The sequence below is a fragment of the Mastomys coucha genome, unplaced genomic scaffold, assembly GCF_008632895.1.
Source record: "Mastomys coucha isolate ucsf_1 unplaced genomic scaffold, UCSF_Mcou_1 pScaffold18, whole genome shotgun sequence".
NCBI lineage: Eukaryota > Metazoa > Chordata > Mammalia > Rodentia > Muridae > Mastomys > Mastomys coucha.
Genome location: NW_022196900.1, coordinates 5,875,883 through 5,897,438, shown reverse-complemented (window position 1 = coordinate 5,897,438; position 21,556 = coordinate 5,875,883). Strand labels below are relative to the sequence as shown.

The 21,556-nt window shown below is 43.7% G+C and overlaps 1 protein-coding gene across 4 annotated transcripts in view; it reads right to left on the bottom strand.

Annotated features, from left to right (window-relative positions):
• Positions 1-9,282: 9,282 nt before the first annotated feature.
• Positions 9,283-21,556, bottom strand: part of Zcchc7 (zinc finger CCHC-type containing 7) — a 191,191-nt gene continuing 178,917 nt past the window's right edge. For all 4 annotated transcript variants that reach the window (XM_031377274.1, XM_031377272.1, XM_031377273.1 and 1 more), the window contains exons 7-9: positions 15,582-15,677; positions 12,461-12,578; positions 9,283-10,467 (exon numbers count right to left, since the gene is read on the bottom strand). In XM_031377274.1, the coding sequence (XP_031233134.1) occupies positions 10,028-10,467; positions 12,461-12,578; positions 15,582-15,677 (654 nt within the window). In that variant the 3' untranslated portion in view covers positions 9,283-10,027. The remainder of the gene's footprint in view (positions 10,468-12,460; positions 12,579-15,581; positions 15,678-21,556) is intronic.

The window sequence follows — 21,556 nt, the reverse complement described above, 5'->3', positions numbered from 1 at the left end:
CCCTGTGCTCAGTCCAATGGATGGCTGTGAGCCTCTACTTCTGTATTAGTCAGGTACTGTCAGAGCCTTGCTAGTCCCTTTCAGGATAATCTTTACACTCCAGGTAGATCAGTCAGCTTGTGTTTTCCATGACAGTCCTTCTGCTTCATTTTTAAAAAAAGATTTATTTATTTATTTTATGTATATGAATACACACCGTAGTGGTACGGATAATTGTGAGCCTTCATCTGGTTGTTGGGAATTGACTTTTAGGACCTCTGCTTGCTCCAGTCAACCCCCACTCTCTCTGGTCAGCCCCGCTTCTCAGTCCTGGCTCACTCTGGCCCAAAGATTTATTTATTACTATAAATAAGTAAATTGTAGCTATCTTCAGACACACCAGAAGAGGGCGTCAGATCTCATTAAGGGTGGTTGTGATCTCATTACAGATGGTTGTGATTCACCATGTGGTTGCTGGGATTTGAACTCAGGACCTCTGGAAGAGCAGTCAGTGCTCTTTACCGCTGAGTGATCTCTCCAGCCCCCTTTTCTCCTCTTTTCTTTTGTTTCCTGCCCCATGCCTCTCTTTCCCTTCCTCCTTTTTCTCTTTTCTCATTGGGGACTGACCCTAATGCCATGTCCCTGCCATGCTCTGTCACTAAGCTATTGACAAATCCCCAACCCTGGCTTTTGTATTTCTTTATGTGCCTTTATATTTCTTTCTATGGTCTCTCTTTATAAACACAGTCCCCAAATCTATATGCTGACTATAAACCACATAGTTTTACTCCCACTTTTACTTTTTAACGCGATCCTAGAGTTCATCTTGCTGCCCTGACACTCACTGTTTTGGAGCCAAGAGTGAGCAGCTGGGGACCAGAGGGTGAGGTGGCTCCCGGGGTAGTGACTAGGAGAAGCCCACTGAGCCCTAGCATCCCCTCCGGGCTGCAGACCCTTGCTGTAGGACTGACGTAGCACACAACCCTACATCTTGATCAGGGGTTGGCACTGAAGAAATGGTTAACAGGCTCTGGTTCATATGGAAGCAGGCAGTGGAGAGTGCTGTTCAAGTCTCTGTTGTTTAAACGGTGAGGGGTCAAGCCCTGAGCAGGCGAGGGTGGGATTGGAACCTGGGCTGGTGTCACTGTCCCCTCTTGTTTAACACACTCCGAAGGGCAGGTCATTTGCACACTCACTTCCATTTTGACAGCTGTTAGTATTAAAAAAACAAGAAGCCCCTATACATGGGAATTTACCTAATGCTAATCTGGATAATTGAAAAATCCACCTAAAATACCCCACTGAAACTCAGAAGGAAGCCCCGAGGCCTGCAGGCTCAGCTCTGTGGTATACTCAGTTGGCACTCAGGCAGCAACTGGTCTAGGACCTTCTGGGGAAGGCTGGGAGTAGAACAGGGTTCCTTCTGAGGTCCTGATCCTGGCGGGTCCAGTGAGCAGGGCCTCCGGCATCAGCCATACCCGGAGAAACCCTTACCCTTGCCCTTGCCTGTTGGGTCTTGTGAATTTGGCTCACCATATTTGCTAGAGAGTTCTCCCCTCCCCGCTGGACTAAGTGTTGCCCTCTCTGTAAACTGGGATCAGGGGGGCAAAGGTATAAAACAAAGTGAGGGTGTCATCTCAAAGAATCCTCCCAACTGAATTCTATTAAGAAACAAGGCAAACAACCCCTTGGTGGTGGCACATGCTTTTAATCCCAGCACTCGGGAGTCAGAGGCAGACACAGACGGAGTTTGAGGCCAGCCTGATCTACCAAGTGAAGTCCAGAACAGCCAGGGCTACACAGAGAAACCCTGTCTCAAAACAAACCAAACCAAACCAAAATAAAAAAACTAGAAACAAAAAACTAAGCAAAATAAGCAGACAGGCAGGCAGGCGGGCGGGCGGGCGGGCAGGCCTTGCCTTGTGTTCACTGGCCTCCGCTGGGCTCTCAGCCCCAGACCTTGTTCTGAGGCCTTACCTCATCCTAAATCTATGTCCCCAGGGTTGAAGGTTGGGTGGCTCACCTTCTCCATACACGCACCTATACCTGAGACTCACAGTTTTGGGGCCTCACTTATCCATCCGTGTCCTCGAAGACAGAGACTTGGGACCTCAGTTTGGTCACTCAGATCTGAATATGATGGCATTTCATTATTTCTCCTTACACAGCAGGAAGCTTGACCCTCCTTTGGGTTAATCAATACTGGGGCCACCCTTAGTCAGCCATGCTGCGGTTCTGCAGCCCGGCAGTTGTGGCCCTGTCTCTTCTCTGTTGCTTCCCCCTGCATACCTCATACCACAATCCCATCAGGGCTCCTAAGCTTCCCACCCTCTCTTCTAAGGAGCCCTTGGGTGCTGGGGCAAGCACAGGCCGGGCGTTTCCTCCTCCTTCTGTCTGCCTTCATTGTGAGCCGTCTCCCCAGGGAAAGCCTCTCCTGCTTCCATTCTTTCTGCTAGTGCCTCACATCCTGTGCTAACTGAAGTTGAGTGCAGTGACTGTTGTCTGTGTGCATGTTATATCAACTTCCATACCTTTTACATTGCTGTTTAAAGTGGTTATTAAAGTAAACATAGGATCAACAGAGTATTCCCATACTTGCATATCCAGTGTTCGTGTTTGGGATACAGATACGTAGGCCAGGCACACTGGAAAGCTAGTCTCATATATATTAGGGAGTTACCTGCATGGAGGTAAGTCAGAGGTTAGGGCCCAATAGTTGTAGACAAGTGGCCAGCATCCTGAGATGCAGCTAGGAGAGCAGGATAAGGTCTTTGATCCCCAGATCAAGATGTAGTTCCAGCACCCCAAAGATTCCCTCACACCGTTCCAGTCAGTCTCTCGCCAAAGGAATAGCTGACACCACAGAGAGCTTTTTGGCTATTTTAAATTTGGCAGATGGGCAACCTGGTCCATCTGCTTCCCTTTTCTTGGCCCATCTTGTGTGAGCTGCCTCCACGTAGTTCCGTTTCATAGATGCACCAGGACCTGTTTCTTCATCATCTGGTTGAAGGGCATTCTCATTTCTGCACAGAGGACAGAGCATGTACAGCTTAGCTGATCTTGGTAACTTAATGGCTTCTTCTTGCTCTACTGAGTCAGTTACTCTCATTTATTTCTCTATTCTCTCACAGGCAAACGTTCTCATACTTTCAATTACGAGACTGTTCTATGAACATAGCAGGTAATTCTTTAAGGAATCCTAGTTAACCTTTAGGGTAGAGGCCTAGAGGTGAAGATGCTGGGACAAAGAGACACCTTGTCTCACTCTTTCCACACACATGGCAAATGGAAGGGACACTAACTGCCAGAGTGCCTTAGAGACACATAACAGCTTGAGTGGTTTCAACAGAAACCTTAAGTCATGGTGGTGCCGGCGGGGAATGGGGGTAAGCTTATCTCTTTCTTGCAGATAGTGACCCTCTTGGTTCCTCTTCATATGGAAATTCCTTTGTGCTCCCAAGTATCCTGTGTCCCTGTCTCCTGGCCTCATAACTATTATATAACTATATAACCTTATATAACTATATAACATTATATAAGTATAATGCTATTCAGATTAGATCAAAGTTCCCTGTACCTGCTCTTCCTCCTCCATTATAGCTTAATCTCTACTTTGAAGGTGCAATCTCCAAGTACACCCCCATTCTGAAGTGCTGGGGAGTAGAACATCAACCCAGGCATCTTCAGGAACATAGTTTACCCCATAACAAAGCAAGTCCTGAGAGCTCAAACATGTCCTCTGCTGTCTCTGGGCTTGAGTGCAGCCCTCTTGGCTTCTCCTAAGTCTGGACCCCAGTGTGGTACAAGGACCATTGTCTCTTGTGCCCACTCATGCCCCCTTTTCTGTGTTTTCATTCCATCAACCAACCTATCGTCTACTGATTGGCATCCCGGTGTCTGAGGCCCAGACTGATGGGTCCTGATGTCTCTGGTCCTATGATCGGGCTGGGAGTAGGGCATTATAAGGCTCACAGTAGATCAGACACCATTGACTATTCACCTCTCTGGGCCTCACTCTTTGCAAAGTGTGAGGCAGAGGGCACAGGGGCCGTGTAATTATCCCCTTCCAAAGTCAATTACAGCTCCATATTCTAAAGCCTGTTTTTAACTTCCCTAAACAACTTCATTTTAAGCTTGGTGGTAATTTGGCTCTTTTGTTAAAATTAAGTACTTAAAGTAAAAATTAAAAGACAAAATGGAAAAACCATTGGGCATAGAAAATCCACCCCGGGTTTAATAGGGCCTCTTAAGCCGAGGACTGGAGTAAGGTGTGGGGCGCTTGCTGTACATTGTGGTCCTCCACGCTTATGTTCTGTGTAAGCTTTCTCAAGAAGGGGATAAAAGCTCATTTTCATGAGAAGCCTGCTTCTGTGGTGGGGCGATTAGGAAACTATTGTTGAGTTCAGACTCCTCCAAGTTTAGTACCTCAATCTCAATGTTTGCAACAAAAGCAAGTTAAAAGCCATTGTATCCACGGGTGAGTCTCAGACATGCAGAGCTAAAGAACTCAGAGACAGAAGAGCACCACGTGGTGGCTGGCCATGATGGAGCCCAAGAACAGCGGGGCCAGTCTATAGTCATGGCGGCCTGGGAATGGCCTCGGATACACTCATGTCTTCCCAGGAGGGACAGAACCCCGGATCAATATTCCTGTGAGACCTTGAGGAAAGAGGGGTGTACATGACTCACCCAGTTCTGAGGATGCTTGTGAGAGTGAACTTGTTTACCAGCTCTGCCATGCTGGCTAGCAGGATGAAGTCCTGGTCCCTGCCCAGCCCTCGCTCAGTCTGGCCTCTTCCTGCTGAGCCACTCACTCGCTGCTCTACCCACACATGACAAAGCCTAGGGACACGAATGGGCCTTTTCTGCGTCAGCATAAGCTCTGTTCCCTGCTTCCAGGATGGCACATGTGAAGCACACCCTCTGTGTACCACAGTTTTTCCTCCTGTCTGGTACTGGTGTGTCTCTGTCATGGCTAGTAGATCTGTGTTGGCAATGCCTGGTAAGGTGCTGGCACCGAGGTAAGAACTTTAAAAAAAGCGGGGGTGGGAGGATGATCCCTTATAGAGTTGTTTAGGGTAGCAAATGGAGTCTCATGAAGAGACATTCTGTTATAGTCACCCATCTTTCCCCATGACATCTGAGACAAGAAGGGCAGATGTATGACTTCCAGCAACTCTTAGGGATGTCTTCTTTGGCTCTCTGGGGTCTGGAAGTACAGTCCCTAGCTCCAGGGAGGGCATTGGGATGGGTCTATGAAATAGAGGCCTGGATGTTGGAGCCCAGATGTTTAGGTAAGGAGATTGTGCCGGATGAATGCAAGCCAACAGTTATAAACCAGTCAAAGGCCTAGCTCAAAGATAGTGCAGAGGCAGGAGGTCCAGCTGAGAGACGGGGATGGTGTCTGGATAACCCTTGTGCTCTCTGATGTTTCCAAGTCACCCAGCCTCTAATCTCAACTTCTAAAAGCTCAACGCCAAGCTTCTAGCAGGGGGTGGGGGAGAGTAAAGGGAGGAGGTATTTCCACCAGGAACCCTAGGGTCGAACCTACTCCCACCAAGAGTAGGTTTCTAGAGGCAGAACCCAAGGCAGAGAGTCAGGAGGAGAGCAGATGGAGTGAGCCTGCAATGATGTTTTAAACAGGGGTTGTTCCTAATAAGGGTTGCCTTGGCCAGCCCACAGAAGGGGCTGCTGTGAACCCAGCAACTTTCAGAAAGGCAGAGCCCCTGCAAGTACTACTTGGGTATCTGAGAATTGTCTACCGTGGAGGGATAAGCTGTTCCTCCCACCTGCCATGTTAGCCCCAGGGCAGACTGCGTGGGAACGGAGGCCCCCAGGGTCTCTGTGTGTGTGAGCAGTCAGCAGGTGCAGGCAGACAAAAGGCCACGGGTGATTTGCATGGGTCGGAGAACACATTTTCAGTTTCTTCCTCTCACCAATGGCTAATTTCTCTTTCACAGCCTTTCTTTCTCCTTATACTGGATTCATTTTGGTGTCTCGAGCCTGATGTCTTACCCCTGTATTGTGATGTTTTTGTTTCACTGGCTTCTAGGCCGACCTTCAAAAGCTCAGCACTTAGCCACATGAAAAGTCCCACACTGAGAGTCAAAGGCCTGGACCTGCCTCTGACTCAGTGTGGGATGAGGCTACATCTGAGCATGGGGTGGGGTTCTCAAATGTACTAAGAAAGTTTCTCGAACTGATAATCTCAGAAAGTCCTCCAAGCCACAGGATGTTGTGTTGTGGCAGTTTCGTTGGCCTGGAGACCAAGCGTTGGATGCTGGCCCCCAAAATTTGAGGTCTTGCAGGTATCCTGTTTCTTTGGCCTGCATCCCCTCTGGCTTGCCTCCCACCGGAGGTCTGGTACCTGACCCTTGTGCTCATCTGCTTGCTCCTTGTCACTCCAGGAATGCTCACATACCTTATGGAGCCTCATTAGGGCTGGGAGCTGATCCTTCTTTCTCTGTGCCCCTACACTACAGCCCAGTTCATAGCCTGGGCTGTGGATGTTACTGTAGCTGCCACCTGAGCAGGTGTTTGGAGGGATCAAGCCATGGAGACTCAATACTAAACCTTTTCCATACTCCTGACCTGTCGAAATCTTCAAAACCCATTTTCTGTTGGCAGGGTTCAGCAAAGAGGCAAGAGGGCTGGCGGGAAGGGCACCACACCCCACTGGATGTGTGAACATGGAGAACAAAGCAGACCAGGCCGTCTTTTGCAGCTTTGTTAGCAACCAGAATGTCACAAATTCTGATCTGGCTGAGAACTTGCCCATCCTTGTTAAGATGGCCTTGCGGATGGGAGAGAAAGGATCAAGAAGAGATGGGCCTCGTGCAGCACGGGCAGGCAGGATCTCAAGTCTGGTTCTGCTGTGGGGATCCAGAGTCACCCAGGAAGCCAGGGTTATTTGAGGCGAGAAACCAGAAAAGTCCCTGAGCAGTCAAGTGCAGGAGGGCTGTCATGCAAACCCCCAGGGGAGATGATTAACTGGTTAAGGGCACAGAAGACAAGTGGCTGGTGATCCATGACTTGTCCAGGATGCCTGTAGGTCCCCAAGTTTCTGAGGCTCCACTGGGTGGGTATGGAGGAAGAACCTGGAGTATGTGAGGAGGCTGATGTAGAGGCAAGTCTGGAATCTTCCCAGAAAGGTGAAACCTAGTATGCCTGGCCAGGTGATGGCTACTGGGAATAACAAGGGGACATTCAGAGAGCTTCAGTTTTAGGCGGTCCTGCTCTATGCCCCCTCCCCAAGGCACTGAGGTCATGGGGGAGGACTTTTCTGAAATGTTTGGTTAAGTATGGGTAACACTTCTGGTACCCAGGATTATGAGTATCCACAGAAGACCCAGGGGAGGCTCCTTCTGGCCCCCGGTCCACCTTCCTGGAAGCTGGATCTCCTCCACAGCCCCTTGCTACCAAGAGGATGACAACCTCACTGTCCTCTAAATTTCATTGTCATTGTGGCTAAACTGAGGTTGTTCAGTCAAAGTACTAAAGCTGCTAGGCAGGTGTTCTGAGATGTGATTTCATCTGAGGGCAGGAAACCAACCTGACAGGTCATGACAGGTCATTGGAACATGGGCTTGTCCCACAAGCAGTGGATTCCTACTGGGAAGCAGTCTTCCCTCAACACAGAGCTATATAGACTTGGAGATTGGAAGGAATGTGTTCTTTGATCCATCTTTTCTGGGGCATTTTATTGGTACCTTCTTATTTTCTTACATAGCTCTTTCAAGTGTATCATCACTCTCTCCTCCAGCCTTCTCTCTGAAAGGCCCATAGCAAACCTTTCTATTTGGAAGTACATCCATTTCCCTGTTTTAGTTAATCCCATTTTGGTAATGTCATACACAGAACAGGGTGGGGCCAGCCAGTTAAATTCGATTGCTGGAGATTAGCTGTGTGAGCCCCTATGATGTACTCCTTGAGCAAGGGCTAAGGGCAGAGGTGGCTTTATCTTTTGAGTCTGTGAGCAGCTGTTTCACCCCCTCTCTATATCTAGAACCCTGTTCTTTAAGCACTGGGCTCACTTGTGCAGTGCATCTTCTACATGAGCTACAGCCCTTGATGGCGTGACACCTATAATCTGCCTTATCAGTGTATTAAGTTCAGGGTAGTGCCTGCCCCTCAGCAGATACTCTATTCAGAACTGCAGAAAGTAATGAGATTTGCAACTGTTGAAACCCAGGAGAAAGTCAGAGCTTTTCAGTGTTAGATGTGTTATAGGGAGCTCACTGGAGATGGTCACTCAGTTTATAGCCAACTGAAAGTCTACTCCAGTAGGCTGGAACTACACTCAAGATATTAGGGACCCAACTATAGCCCAGTGTGAGGGGGTTTGTGAAGGCAAAAACCTGGCTGGGCAGCTGCAGTGGAGGTTTGCACAAGCAGGCAGTTTAGCAAGAGCTAAGTTAGCTGCGGCATCCTGACCTTGGGTTTCTAGAGTAGAGTTCGGTAATTTTTCATGGGATTCTCCATCAAGACCAATTTCTAGTTAAACCTGAAATGGCCTCAGCTGGAGTATAAGATGGTCAGTGCCCTTAATCCCAGCACTTGAGAGGCACAGGCAGGCTAATCTCTGAACTCGAGCCAGCCTGGTCTACAGAGTCAGTCCAGGACAGTCAGAGGTACACAAGAAATTCTGTTTCAAGAAACAAAACTAAATAAAACCACTACCACACCACCACGGCCACCAAATCCCCAAACCCAAAGGACCAAAACCAAAACCCGAAACCCAAAAACCAAGTTGTTGGAACTTATGCACTCTTGACCTGTCATAGTTGCTCCAGTGTTGGCTAAATGGCCTTTGGTTTCAGAGAAGTCCAATTTAGGCTATTCTAATTGGTGCCCAGGCTATGGTGTAAATTTTCAGTTCTTTGTGGGTTCTCTGATGCCTTGGCACCAAGAACCTCTGGCTCTCACTTATCTGTTTTTCCTCATTTGTATGTGTAAGCAAGGGTGCAGTGAAACCAGCAAAGTAGACTGCTCTGTGGGTAGAAGGGAAAATAGAAAGAGACAGCCAGGGCTGTCTCTTGGGGTTCAAGAAGATTGCAAAAATGGCCAGGGGAGCCCTGCCAGTTGTAAAGGTTATGTTGAGGCCAGAGGAAGGTGCATCTGTTGGAGGCTTGAGTTAACAGAGAATGAGAGGTCCTTTCTGGGTGTTGTAGGAGTGGATAAGAAAGTAATGGCTTGTCCTGGCTATCTGATAAAGAAGGCATGACTGTAGCAACCTGTCTAATCCAACTATACTCTCTGGTAGAGGTTCTCTCTGTCTTTTGTAACAATAAACACATTTACACACAAGGTTTCAGGCATTTTATTTTCCTTATTCTTAACATTAGGCTTTCACAAGTGTAAAAAAGACAAGTACAAAAGATTCTAAATAGCTTTGCAGTGTTTAAAAAGATCCACAAGAACAAATTAGGTCAGTAATATTTATATTTCTTGAACTATGGCTGTTAACTGGTAAGAACAGGGTCTTTGCAATTGCACTCAAGTTTGAGGACGCCTCTCACACCTCTGTCTTGCACGCCCACACTGCACATATTCTGTATGTGTATTTTGTTATGGCCCCTTCTCCACTTCCTCCAGAATTCAATGGTGACAGCTTCATTTTACACGCTCTTCTGTACAAAGATTCCAACAGCCTCTAACGCAAGCAAAGCTGGGGTCGGATTCTCACTGAGTTTTTACAGATTTTCCAGTGTTCTTAAAAAACAAAAAAGAATGCTAAAAAAAGTAGTGACTTTTCTTTAATAATAAACTCTCTTCCAATGAGCTTTTAAGTCCTCAAACATTGTAGATGAATTTATCTGATGAGCTTATAATTTTTCAAAGCATTTAAAAAGGTTTTCTTGAAAAGACAATTTTCTCCCTCAAGTTTGCCTTCCTACCTAAGGACAGCCTATGCACACAGACCTGAACTCTCTGTGGCCCCTGTACAGCAACTCCAGGTATGGCTGGAATTCAGCATTCAAAATCCCCAGCCTCTTTTCATTTAACAGATACTAAAGCATTTCCAGAACACTGAAGCACGAAGACCAGGTCAGAAACCACTTGGCTTAGGTTTCTTCTTCCTTTGCTTAATAAGCAGTAAATCATCATGGCTGCTATCGTCTGTGCACTTCCTTTTCTTTGGCTTGCTCCGCCTGCTCTCTCTGAGAAGCTTCTCTTCTCTCAGCCTGTGGTAATGGGAAGAATGGTGGAGGGACCTGGAAGGCTTCTGGTTGTTAATGCAGCCAGCGGATTTGGGTTTTGAGCCCCTGGGGAAGTCTTCACCCTCATCCCAAGGCTGGTGAGCCCTCCTGTGTGTCCTGCCTTCTCTACTTCTGCTCTTCTCTTCCTGTGTTTCTTTATTTTCTCGAGGCCACCTACTGTGATTTCTTGAGGAATGGCTTTTTCTCATATCATGGTGGCGCCTTTTATCTGTCTCTTCTACATGTGGTCTTTTGAACTGCCTTGGAAAATCTCCATTTTTCTTGATATCTGTAAGATATAAATGTTCAGACATGTGAACAAATGGCATCCCTTAAAATCCTGATTGCTAAAAATGGGGACACATCCTCAAATCCATTATTATTATTATTATTATTATTATTATTATTATTATTATTATTATTATTTACTTCTTCTATTCAACATATTTTTTGCAATGTTAGACAATGAAGACCACAGCAGCAGGGATGTTTGAAATATTCAAGTTCCTGCAGGGAAGAGTCAGCCTGAGAAGATGAGGTGAAGCAAGATGTAGAAATAGCCTTTGGACAGTTTCATAGGACATTTCAATCACCCCTGAGGCCAAGCCTGGCCATCTCTCTCTGACGTGATGACACAGCACCCAGGATATTATTCCTACAGAGAAATGGCTGCTGGGTGGGGTGTTCTCTGTACGCATGCGATCCTGTGTGCATACCTCAGAGATTTCAGTGCTACATGCTGCTGCGATGCATCTTGTTAGGACCTGATACATTGTTATGAGCATCTGACAGAAGCAGCTGAGGTTAAGGTGAGGTGTGAAGACTCACAGATCCTTGAAATATCACAGAAGTGGTCAGTAGAAACTTAACCTAAGCTTAAGCACAAAATAGGTTCCAAAGCCTCAAAGTAACAAAACTAGCTAAAAAGGAAACATAATTTTCTAATATTATGATTTATAAATGCTCATTGTCAGTGTGCAGCCAGGCCCTTTACCTCAGAGCAGACAGCTCAGCTTTTCTAGCAATCTTATATTGAGTCCCGCTCACCATGTCCTCTCATTTCTCTACTGCATTAGGAATATTAGCAACACAGATGAGTAGTAGCATCATTTGAAAGGGGCCTGAACTCAAGAGAAAATAAACCAAAATAAAATACTTGAAAATGGTAAGAGTCAGTAAAGAATTCAGAGAAAAGCTTAAAAAACACATAATAATTTTATCATGAACAGTGAAGGAAACCTGGGAACACATCTTAATTATACCAAGAAAGAGCAAAGGTAGAGAAAATGGATTTAAAATTAAAAAATTATTCATTTATCAGCTTAGGTTATTATTTTTAACTACATGTAGGTATGCATGTATGCATGTAGGTATATGTCCTGGTGTGTATTTGCCTGTGGAGGCCACAGGCATCAGATCCCCTGGAGGTGGCGTTACAGACAACTGTGAGCCACCATGTGGGTGCAGGTCTTCTGGAGCAATGCTCTTAACCTCTGAGGTGAGGGGAGGCACAGAGTGGGCAATGGACCTGGAGCCCTGCTTGTAATGGTGAACTGTGAGAGCCTCAGTGGGAGAAGCCCCAAGAATCACCAGAAACCTATGTTCCTTGGAAAATATTTGACATTCAAAGGGGAGATAATTATTTGTCAAGTAGAAAAATTTCAGAGGAATCTTTACCTCTCTACATAGACAGATAAAATATTCTTAGGTTTCTGAAATGCTCTCTCTGAGAAAAATATTAACTGTGAATAGATTACAGTATAGGAGTTTTAAAGCAGAGGTTTGGTTTCTGGAGCTCAAGAAAGTTTTTGTTTTTATAATTATTAAAACTGTTTTCAGGGGCTGGAGAGATGGCTCAGTGGTTAAGAGCACTACCCTTCCAGAGGTCCTGATTTCAATTCCCAGCAACCACATGGTGGCTCACAACCTCCTGTAATGGGATCTGATGCCCTCTTCTGGTCTGCAGGCATACATGCAGGCAGAATGCAGTATACATAATTTTATATTTTTTTTTGGTTTTTCGAGACAGGGTTTCTCTGTATAGCCCTGGCTGTCCTGGAACTCACTCTGTAGACCAGGCTGGCCTCGAACTCAGAAATCCACCTGCCTCTGCCTCCCAAGTGCTGGGATTAAAGGCGTGCACCACCACCACCCGGCCACATAATTTTTTTTAAAAAGTGTTTTCTGTGCTAATCATTGACTTCCAAAGTGGGCAAAGATAGTATAAAAAATTTTTTTGGAGCTGCTGCAAAAGTGATCTAACTAGAAGTTTAATAACGAACCTTTCACTTTTCGCTTTATTCTCCGATCCCTTTGCTGGATGTCGTATTTGCCATCATAGCAGTATATGAATGGAGATGTTGGAAACGTCTGGTTAAACATTCGTCTCTCTGTACATTCCTGCAATTGTATTCGAAAGAATGACATCACAAGTGTGCACTGATCAACAAACCTTTTCATGATCTTCTGGTCTGTGCTGATTAGAAGTGAATCCCACCCCACAAGCATTGCATGCAGTGGCTGCTGAAGTAGTCCTTGCTACCATGGAAAGGGACTAGCCAATCCAAAAGCCCTACTATGCTCCTATACTATCTCAGGCCCTGGATCTCCCCCCCCCCCCCCCCCCTTTAACGAAGGAACTAAGGAATGTAGTACTCTCTGCCAAGCTCCTTCCCCAGTTTGAGTTAACAGCATGGAGGGATAGGTTCCAATTTGACTTATCCCGTACTCAGTTGGAGTTTTTAGCATTATGTGAATGATTTGTCCTTTCTTCTGTTTCCTTCAGTAGTCTTCACATCAAATGGTCCTTCCTGCCCTCCTTCTCCCTAGCCTCAAACTGTGGCTGGGAGCTGTTTTTTTCCTCTACACACATACACCAGCTTATTTTAACTCTACACTCATTAGTTACTGGGGCAGTGACTTTTTTTAACTAAAGATGTCTTATGGTATATACTGTGTATTGAGCATATTCTTTGCTCCCTCTGCCCATTCTCTTCACCTCCCACTTCTCCAGTCAGTCTGTGGCCTCCCATGTTCTCTTTGTCCTGGGCTAAGGATTCTTACTGTAAGGTTAGTGGTAGGCTGTATCTACTTGGAAAATGTTCCTGGGTGATTCTGAGAAGGCTCAAAGAAAACGTTCTTTTCTCTTTGCTCCATCAACCACACTGAGATCAATCCTTGCATGTGTTTTTCCCATGACTGATTTTCCATGTCTATTTCCCAATCTCTGCCCTCTGGCTTTGACTATCCCCCATATACTAGGTGACACCAGTGGATGCAGCAAGGGAGGCTGAAACATCTCTTTCAGACTTTCCTCTGGGACCTTCTTATCTGCTTTCTAACATCTTGCCTGAGACTTCTTTACTTAACTAAGTACTTATGAAAATCAGAATGCTTTTAGGAAGCAGGTGAAATAACCACATAGAATTTAGCTGACTCATCAATAAATTATTAAGTTAGGATTACATCAGAGTCCTAGAAATCTTGCCATACTAAGTTGGAACCCATGATAACAGACTTTTTTAATTCTCTCAGTGCCTACTGCTATCCTTGCTTCTCTAGCCAGAGTAGTGGAGTTAGGGATGGCAATACAAAGTGATTCAATAACATCTGAGGGCTGAATCTCTGAGATTGACAGGGAGGGGAGCTTGGACATCTATCACTACTGGGGTAGCCTCCAATTCAGATACTATTCTATCTAGAGCTGTATCGTATCACAAATGTTTTCCAAAGCTACATGTAAATTATATTTTGATTATCCACATCACTGGTCTCCTCCATTAACACAGATAATTGATAGCTGGCTATATAATTTGTCTTCTGTTCTGGATTAGCCACACCAATGATCTTCTTCATTAGTGTTGGATAATCTAGAGTTCCTTCAACTACAGCTGCCAAATTTGTTTTACTGTAAATTGAAATTTGTCTAACTCTAGATTTCAGGAATAAATTCTAAATGCTCTTGATATTCCCATCTACATTAATGGCAGTGACTAGTATGCAGGAAGCATCCAACTGTAACTGTTTTTCTTTAATTGAACATAAATGCAAAAAGTATACTCTTTTGCTTTAAAGAGATAAGCAAGCATATAAACAAAACACCTGTGGTGTGTTTGTGGATTGCTACTATGAGTGTTTCCTAAAAGGTGCTGGCAACAAGAGGGGTGCACAGGACAGCAGAAGCCCTACAAGACTCTTCTCTAGGTAGGTTTTCAGTGAGATCCTACAGAGGCAATGCCAAGTATCCTGTAGGATCTCGCCACCTATACAGTGAGTTTTGCCACACTAGAACAGCACCTGAATGTCAGTGCTGTACAACTTCTTAGCTTTGAAGATAAAGACTGAATGCCAGAGGGGAAAACAGTAGTTAGGTCATCTGGTTGCCACAAACAGAGTAAAGATTACACTAAGGATCTGTGCATTCCTATTCCTAGCATTTATATTTTACCCAACACACCCTGGTTCCTGCTACCTGAACATGGAAGATAAACTCAGCACTTTTCCTTGTCTCAGCATTTCTGCCTCTTCACATCTGTAGGTCTCCCAAGGCCTGTACTAGAAAGGCGCCACAGCTGGAATTCAGAGGTAGTCTGCAACACTGCCTACTCCCTCTGCTCTGAGGTACCCTGAGCCTCTGCAGGGTGGGTTTCTTCCTTCTTCCATGGGATCTGGCTGATGTTTGTCTTGGTTTCTAGGCTGTTAGAGCTTTTGTGCAGGAGAACAGGAATCCCCTGCACAAGGATTTCTACTCTCTGGGCCATTGCTTTTCCTCTTCAACTTTACGGTTCCCACAGTGTATGGATGTGAAGCCTATTCCTACTAGGTCTTAGCTCAGATGAGCTGCTACTGTTTCATGCTAACTGTGGCAACTGGCTAGAGGACACCCACCACCTTACAGTAGGGAGCTTCTGTTCTTATACCCATCACATGGCCTGGTCCTTTCAGTCCAGACCCGCACAGTATTGGCTGGAAGGGAATGTAGGTACTTGCAGAGTAGGTGTGTGAGCCACTGCTGTACAACCTGTGTTTCTACTGAATGTCATGCTTGCATGTGAACGACAAAGACTTAAGTGAGTGTGGTACCAGGGCTGAAGAATCAAGCAGAAAACACAAGAAATAGTTAAGTAACAGGCCATGAAAGGTACAAGAACTCACTCTGTGCTGCTGCTGACTCTGCTCACGAACTTTATGAGCTAAATTTGTTTTCATACAGAACTATGCTTTGTCAGTTTTTGTTGGTAGGGATCAGGGAAGTAGTTGAAAATTAGTTGAAAATTCAAGTCTTAGTACGGAATATTAATGTATAAAAAAGTAATTGTTCCGAGTTATATCCATTTGGGGATCATCTTTTCAGCAACTACTCCCTGACAAGATGCATTACGTTCAAATGCCACTCAAACTTACATGTCCATAATGGCCTTTTTGTGCACAGTTGTAGCAATACACTAATGCTGATTGTCCAGAAGGGGTCTTTGGCTTTTTTGGTGGTCCAGGTTTGGTCTGCAACATAAGTAATTGTGAGAAATTAATACATTTTAGAGGAAAAGCTAAAAGCCCATCCTTTCTAAAAGAGCTCTTTGGTAAGAAAATCCTTAGAAATATTGCTTCTTAGAGTGGAGTAGAGTGAGAGTGGGCTCATGATGGAGCCTAGGAAATGTCATGTAAGGGGCAGACAGAGCTCATGAAAGGACAGAGCAGGGACAGCAGGGCTGAGGAGACACAGGAGGACAGAGCCCAGGACTTAAAGGATATTTTCAAGAAAGGTCTGACCTACACTGACAAACACAACAGAAGCCTAGCAACAGGAGGCACAGCCATCTCATATGTGACCATCCACGGGACCTCCGTGTGAGAACCTAGGAGGGCAGAACAGGGTGAGGACAGAAGGGATGCTGAGAAGGCTATGTAGCTAATTTATTAAATTATACTGATATATTAAGTATTTTCAGTATCTATACTGTGTTACATAAGAAGAAATGTTAAGAAACTGAATAAAAATTGACAAAACGGAGCAGGCATATATTATTATTTTGAGAAGCACCAACAAGAAAGGACAGGATGAAAAGGGGCAGTGTTTAGGAGGCAGAGTTAGTTGGTGAAGTTTTAAGTGGGAGCAGTAGGATCATGTAGGCTAGCTGAGAGGGGGAGCTGAGAGGAGAGCCTAGGCAGGAGCTCAGAGCAGACCCTCTAGAAGGTGGTGGGCTAAACTGAGAAGAAGAAAATGTCATCTTTATTTGCTTCCTTTTCTGTATGTACTTTGGTCAATTTCTCTCTCATGCTTACATGGCTTCTGTAACAGAGTGCTACTCTGCCTACTAACATTTTACCTAATGCTGAGATCAGGTGGTTTGGGGTTGCAGGCATAGGTAAGAGAGGAGTTCTTGATATAGGAACATAGTGTATAGGTAAGAAAAGAATCTTTAAAAACCGTACTGTCACTCTTATGTCTTCAAATGGAAAGCTGGATTGCTAGTCACTATGTGATCGAGCACTCACATAGGGCTCATGGGAAGACAGTGTATTTTGCTCAGTCTCAGAGATTTCAGTCCATCATGGCAGGGAAGGTGTGTAGGGCTCCTCATAGCACAGCAGACAGGAAAAAACAGCAGTAGCGGAGGATGCCAGGGCAGCACAGAACCTCCAGGAGCACACACACTCTTTCTAGCTTTACTGACTTTCTCCATCTCCCAACAGTCCATTCAAATTTGCCTCTATTGATTGATTAAACCATTCTTTAGGTTAGAACCCCACTATCTGGCCCTCAGACACACCTAGAGGGATGCCTTAGTGAACTCCTCCTTGCTATCAATCCAACCAAGTTAACAGGATTCATCATTACATTTGAGAAAAATAAAACTTGACTAGTCTTTTCTGCTGAAAATGATCATGGTACATATAACAGCATTTACAACCTCAGCTATCACCAACTAGGATACAAGAAAAACATGACTATTCTCAAAACTACTAAATAGACTTTAACAGGGATGCAAATGTACAGGCCAAGTATCACTGCAGTGGCTTAGACTTTCCTTTAGGTGGTAGAGTTCCAGAAATTATTAAAATATTACACAAAATATTTTTCCTTATCTGAAAAAATGGCTGTTGTTTTAATAGGAAATAAAACTGCAGAACATACAGAAAGAAAACAAAATCAAAGAGATATTGTAACTTTTTAAGGACAAAGTTGTTAAAAGTTATTCATGGTTTGGGCATGGTGACACACACCTGTGATCCCAGTACTCAGGAGGTAGAGGCAAGAAGATCAGGAGTTCAAGGCCAGCTTCAGTTACACAGCAAAGTCCCAGCTACAGGAGACCCACCTCAAAAACAAAACAAAACAAAACAACAACAACAACAACAACAACAACAACAAAACCAAAAAACAAAAACAGGAAGAAGAAAAAGGTTAATGATGCATTATTTCCTAAGAGGGAGCCTATGAAACACACTGGACTTAGAAGTCAGGGAATTGTAGGTAATGGAAAACTGTTGACTCATTTGCTATGAGTTTATCCTAAGTACAAAGACAGTGAAGGAACTTGGCTGTGAATGGAAGGGGATAGGAGCAAGTAGAACAGAACACAAGCCCATGGATGGTTCCACAATGATGCCTGTCAGAGTCCTGAGCAGATGGCAGGAGTTCATGCATACATTTTCAGCAATTCATTACAAATAGTAACTGCAGATCCATGTCAGACATTGTCCTAAGGTCTGGTATTTGAGAAGTCAGCAACACAAAAATCACTGCTTCCATTTCCAGTGAGGGAAAAGAGATAAACAAACCCACTCCCTCCCCTACTCTATTCCTTTCCTCCCATATACATACACATGTTTATATAAACAAAATATTGGAATAAGACAGTGAATGAGTCATTGCTGGTGCCTGAGACTGGTTTGCTGATGGGGATCCTAATGCTGAAAAAAATCAGGCATGTAATTGTGCTGACTGACCAACACTACTACTCTCTGCAAAGCCTCAAGGTAAGTATAGGCCTGCCATCTTAGAGGATTAAAACAAAAACAATCCCCCCCCCCAAAAAAAAACAAAGAAGAAGACCCCAGTACCTTGAGGTAGAGTAGATGAAAGAGTGGAAGAGGAGGTTTTAAAAGGTGAGGAGGGGTCAGTCACCCAGGATTCTAAAACCAAAGGTGGAGATGCTCTGTCCATATTTTAAGTGACACGGAAAGTTAGCAAAGGATTGGAAGCTAATGGTAGAGAGGTCCTCAGCAACCTGTTGGCAACTTAGCAGGGTGTGTAGCTGATGACAAATGGAACAGTAAACCTCCAGAAAAAAATGTCCTCTTAAAAAGGTACACATCTATGCTGAAACGTGGCTCTCTTGTTTGCAGATAAGATACATTCTATCACTAAAGTAGATTGGCTTTATAGGATATATCCACCTGTGCCATCTGACCATTCACCTCACATTTGTGTGATTAATAGAGCCTTATAATTGGTCTGGATGCTCCTTCCTTTGCAGCCTATTTTCAAAACAAGGTGATTACTCTGGTTGATGACTCCTGTGACAGCTTCTCTTCTCACTCACTGGAGTCTTACAGTCGGTCCCAGTCTTCTTCGCTGTAGCCTGCCTGCAGGCCTTGTGTGTCTTATCACCTCACTGGCCTCTTCAATGTTCTCTGGACACTCTTCACAAACTTTCTTTGATTAGAGTTTAGTACCATCCATTCCACACTGGGAATGTTCTCCAGATACAAAGAGGTCATTATCCTAGTAAGGCCTGCAAGTGCTGCTCCCTATTCCCCTTTCCTTTGAAAAACACCCCCAACCCCCGACATGCCACACCAGATATATTACATAGTTTGTTTACCTTACCTAGCCAATCCTACCCTACACACCAGGCAAGGAGAAAGTTGCTCACTACGGGCCCCCACCTCCTGAACAGGGCCAAGCACATGGTGAGAGTTCAGTAAACAGTGCATGAAGGATGAGGTACTACAGATGTAGAGCACACAGCTCACAGAAAAACTGATGCATTGTGGGTATTGTTAATAACAGTTTAGATACTTTGGGAAACTATCTTTATATTCCCAAGAGCAAACCTATAAAATCATGCCATGAAATGTTAAAAAGCTTGAATAATAGAATACTTTCCTTGGTGTTTTTCCTACTTCACGTTGAGAGTATGGCACATACTTGGAAAACCAAGAGGGAATTGGTAACGTAGAAAGAAGAGGACCAGAGACGAAGAGATACTTCTTAATCAACATTTGAAAGCATGTTTCATATCGACAGTTGTTATTTTATTTAGAGAATAATCTGAAATACAGACTCAGTGTTCATTTATGCCTCTGGATGGAGCACAAACATTTGATGTTCATTCAACTGAATAATGTCACTATTTAAAAACTTCCATTATTACTAATAAAAATAGCAGCAGTATTTATATTGTTATGAAATTCTACACTGTTTCACAATAATTAATTAGTAAATGACTTGACAAACGCTATCTACAAGCTCTCATTTTAATAAACTAGCATGTACTAGGACTTAATAGAAATGAAATCAGCCTAGATCTTACCTAATTAGAGAATACTGTATTAGAATACAGTAGCAGAAACCCAATAATGACTTCTACTGGACACGTTTTTAAACTAAGATTAAATAAAAAATCTTTAAGCTATTTCAAGTATTGGAAATATAAATTTTTGACCCAATACTTTTATCTTAGGACATGTCTTTTTTTTTTTTTTTTTCCCCTCCCCTCGAGACAGGGTTTTACTTTGTGGCCATGATTGTCCTGGATCTCACTATGTAGACCAGGTTAGCCTCAGGCTTACAAAGATCTGCCTGTCTCTGCCTTCTGAGTGCTGGGATTAAAGATGTATACTCCCACTTCTGGTCCATTTATTTCTCTATTTTTAGTTAACAGCAAATGTTCAATTTAAAGTAGAATATGTCAGCTGATAAGTTCTAGGTTCCAGGTTCTGTCATTTGAGCTGGTATTTCTGACAAAGAGCTAGAGGTGAGGGAGTGAATACAGCTTTGTTAAGACTTTCTAGAAGTAAAAAAAAAATATCTAAAGACTTTGATCCAATGGCTATCAAGTGAACTATTTATGAAAGCAGCCTTTTTTTTTGGTTACAGAGATTTAAATAATCTATATTTGTAAGGTGATATCTTGGAGATTACTTTACTATCAATATATAGAAGTAATAAGCTGGTAGATAGCATTACCTAGGAAAGGTCCATCCCATATGCTGCTATTGCTGAAAGCTTTTCATGCACCAGTAAACTCAGTAAATATCAGAAGATAAAGCATAAGCCTACCACGCCATGGATTTACTCCTAATGTCTCCTCAAAGTGCAGCCTGATGCAACGATTACAGATGATTTTCTTCTAATGTCACTTTACATAACCCTTTTTCTGCATGAATAGTTAGTGCAGAATGAATGAATGAATGCCATTAAAACAGTTAATCATTATCTGAGACACTGGTCTTACTCCCTTCACTACTAAGAATCTCCATGACAAAGGCCAAGAGATCAAAATGCTAGAGCTGCCTCAGTGTCCTATGTCCAACAGTAATTTTTTATGCTAATAAACCTGCTGGGCATCTCCCTCTGTGACCTTGGGCTGCCCTTATCTGAACTGACTTTGATTCAATGAGGGCTAACATATAGTTGAAGCTCATTACTATACAGGATATGTAATCAATTTTACTAATTAGAGGGATTTTTCTACTCTTTTGACTGAAAAATGGATTTATTTTTATAATCATACATATGCTCAAAGAAAAGACAATGTTTTTACTTATCAAGCCAGTTTTCATATGAACATATTTTAAAAAGCAAATACAACATTGAGAAAAGCAGAGATTAGCTAAAATCTTTCATATGTATACTTCTTAAGTTGATGTGATTTTTATATTTGAGAAACACTTTATTAATTCCAAGTATTTACAAATAATTTTACTCTTTCAACAAATTAGTATCAGAACCCCTTTCTTAATACTGATATATTTTAAAAACCTAACGCACAAAATCAAATAGGCTTCCTCAAGAAAATGTTATCCCAAACCAAAGGGGCACTATTATTCAAATTCCATTAGCTGAAGTGATCATTTGGTATGTACTTGATATCTGAGCAAAAAAAGTTTGAACTTAAAATACACTTGTTTACTGGTAGTGATGCTGAGTTTTGTCAGCTCTCTGTGTTTTCTTAGCTACAGCGAGCAGGCATGGAAGAACAGGTGCTTTCTTTACCCTTTCCTCTGGCACTCTTTAGAACATGCACACCAATAGCTACATCATCAGCATCCAGACAATACATATATCTATATAAATAGACATAATTTTTTTTAAAAAAGAAATCGAAGCCGGGCGGTGGTGGCACACGCCTTTAATCTCAGCACTTGGG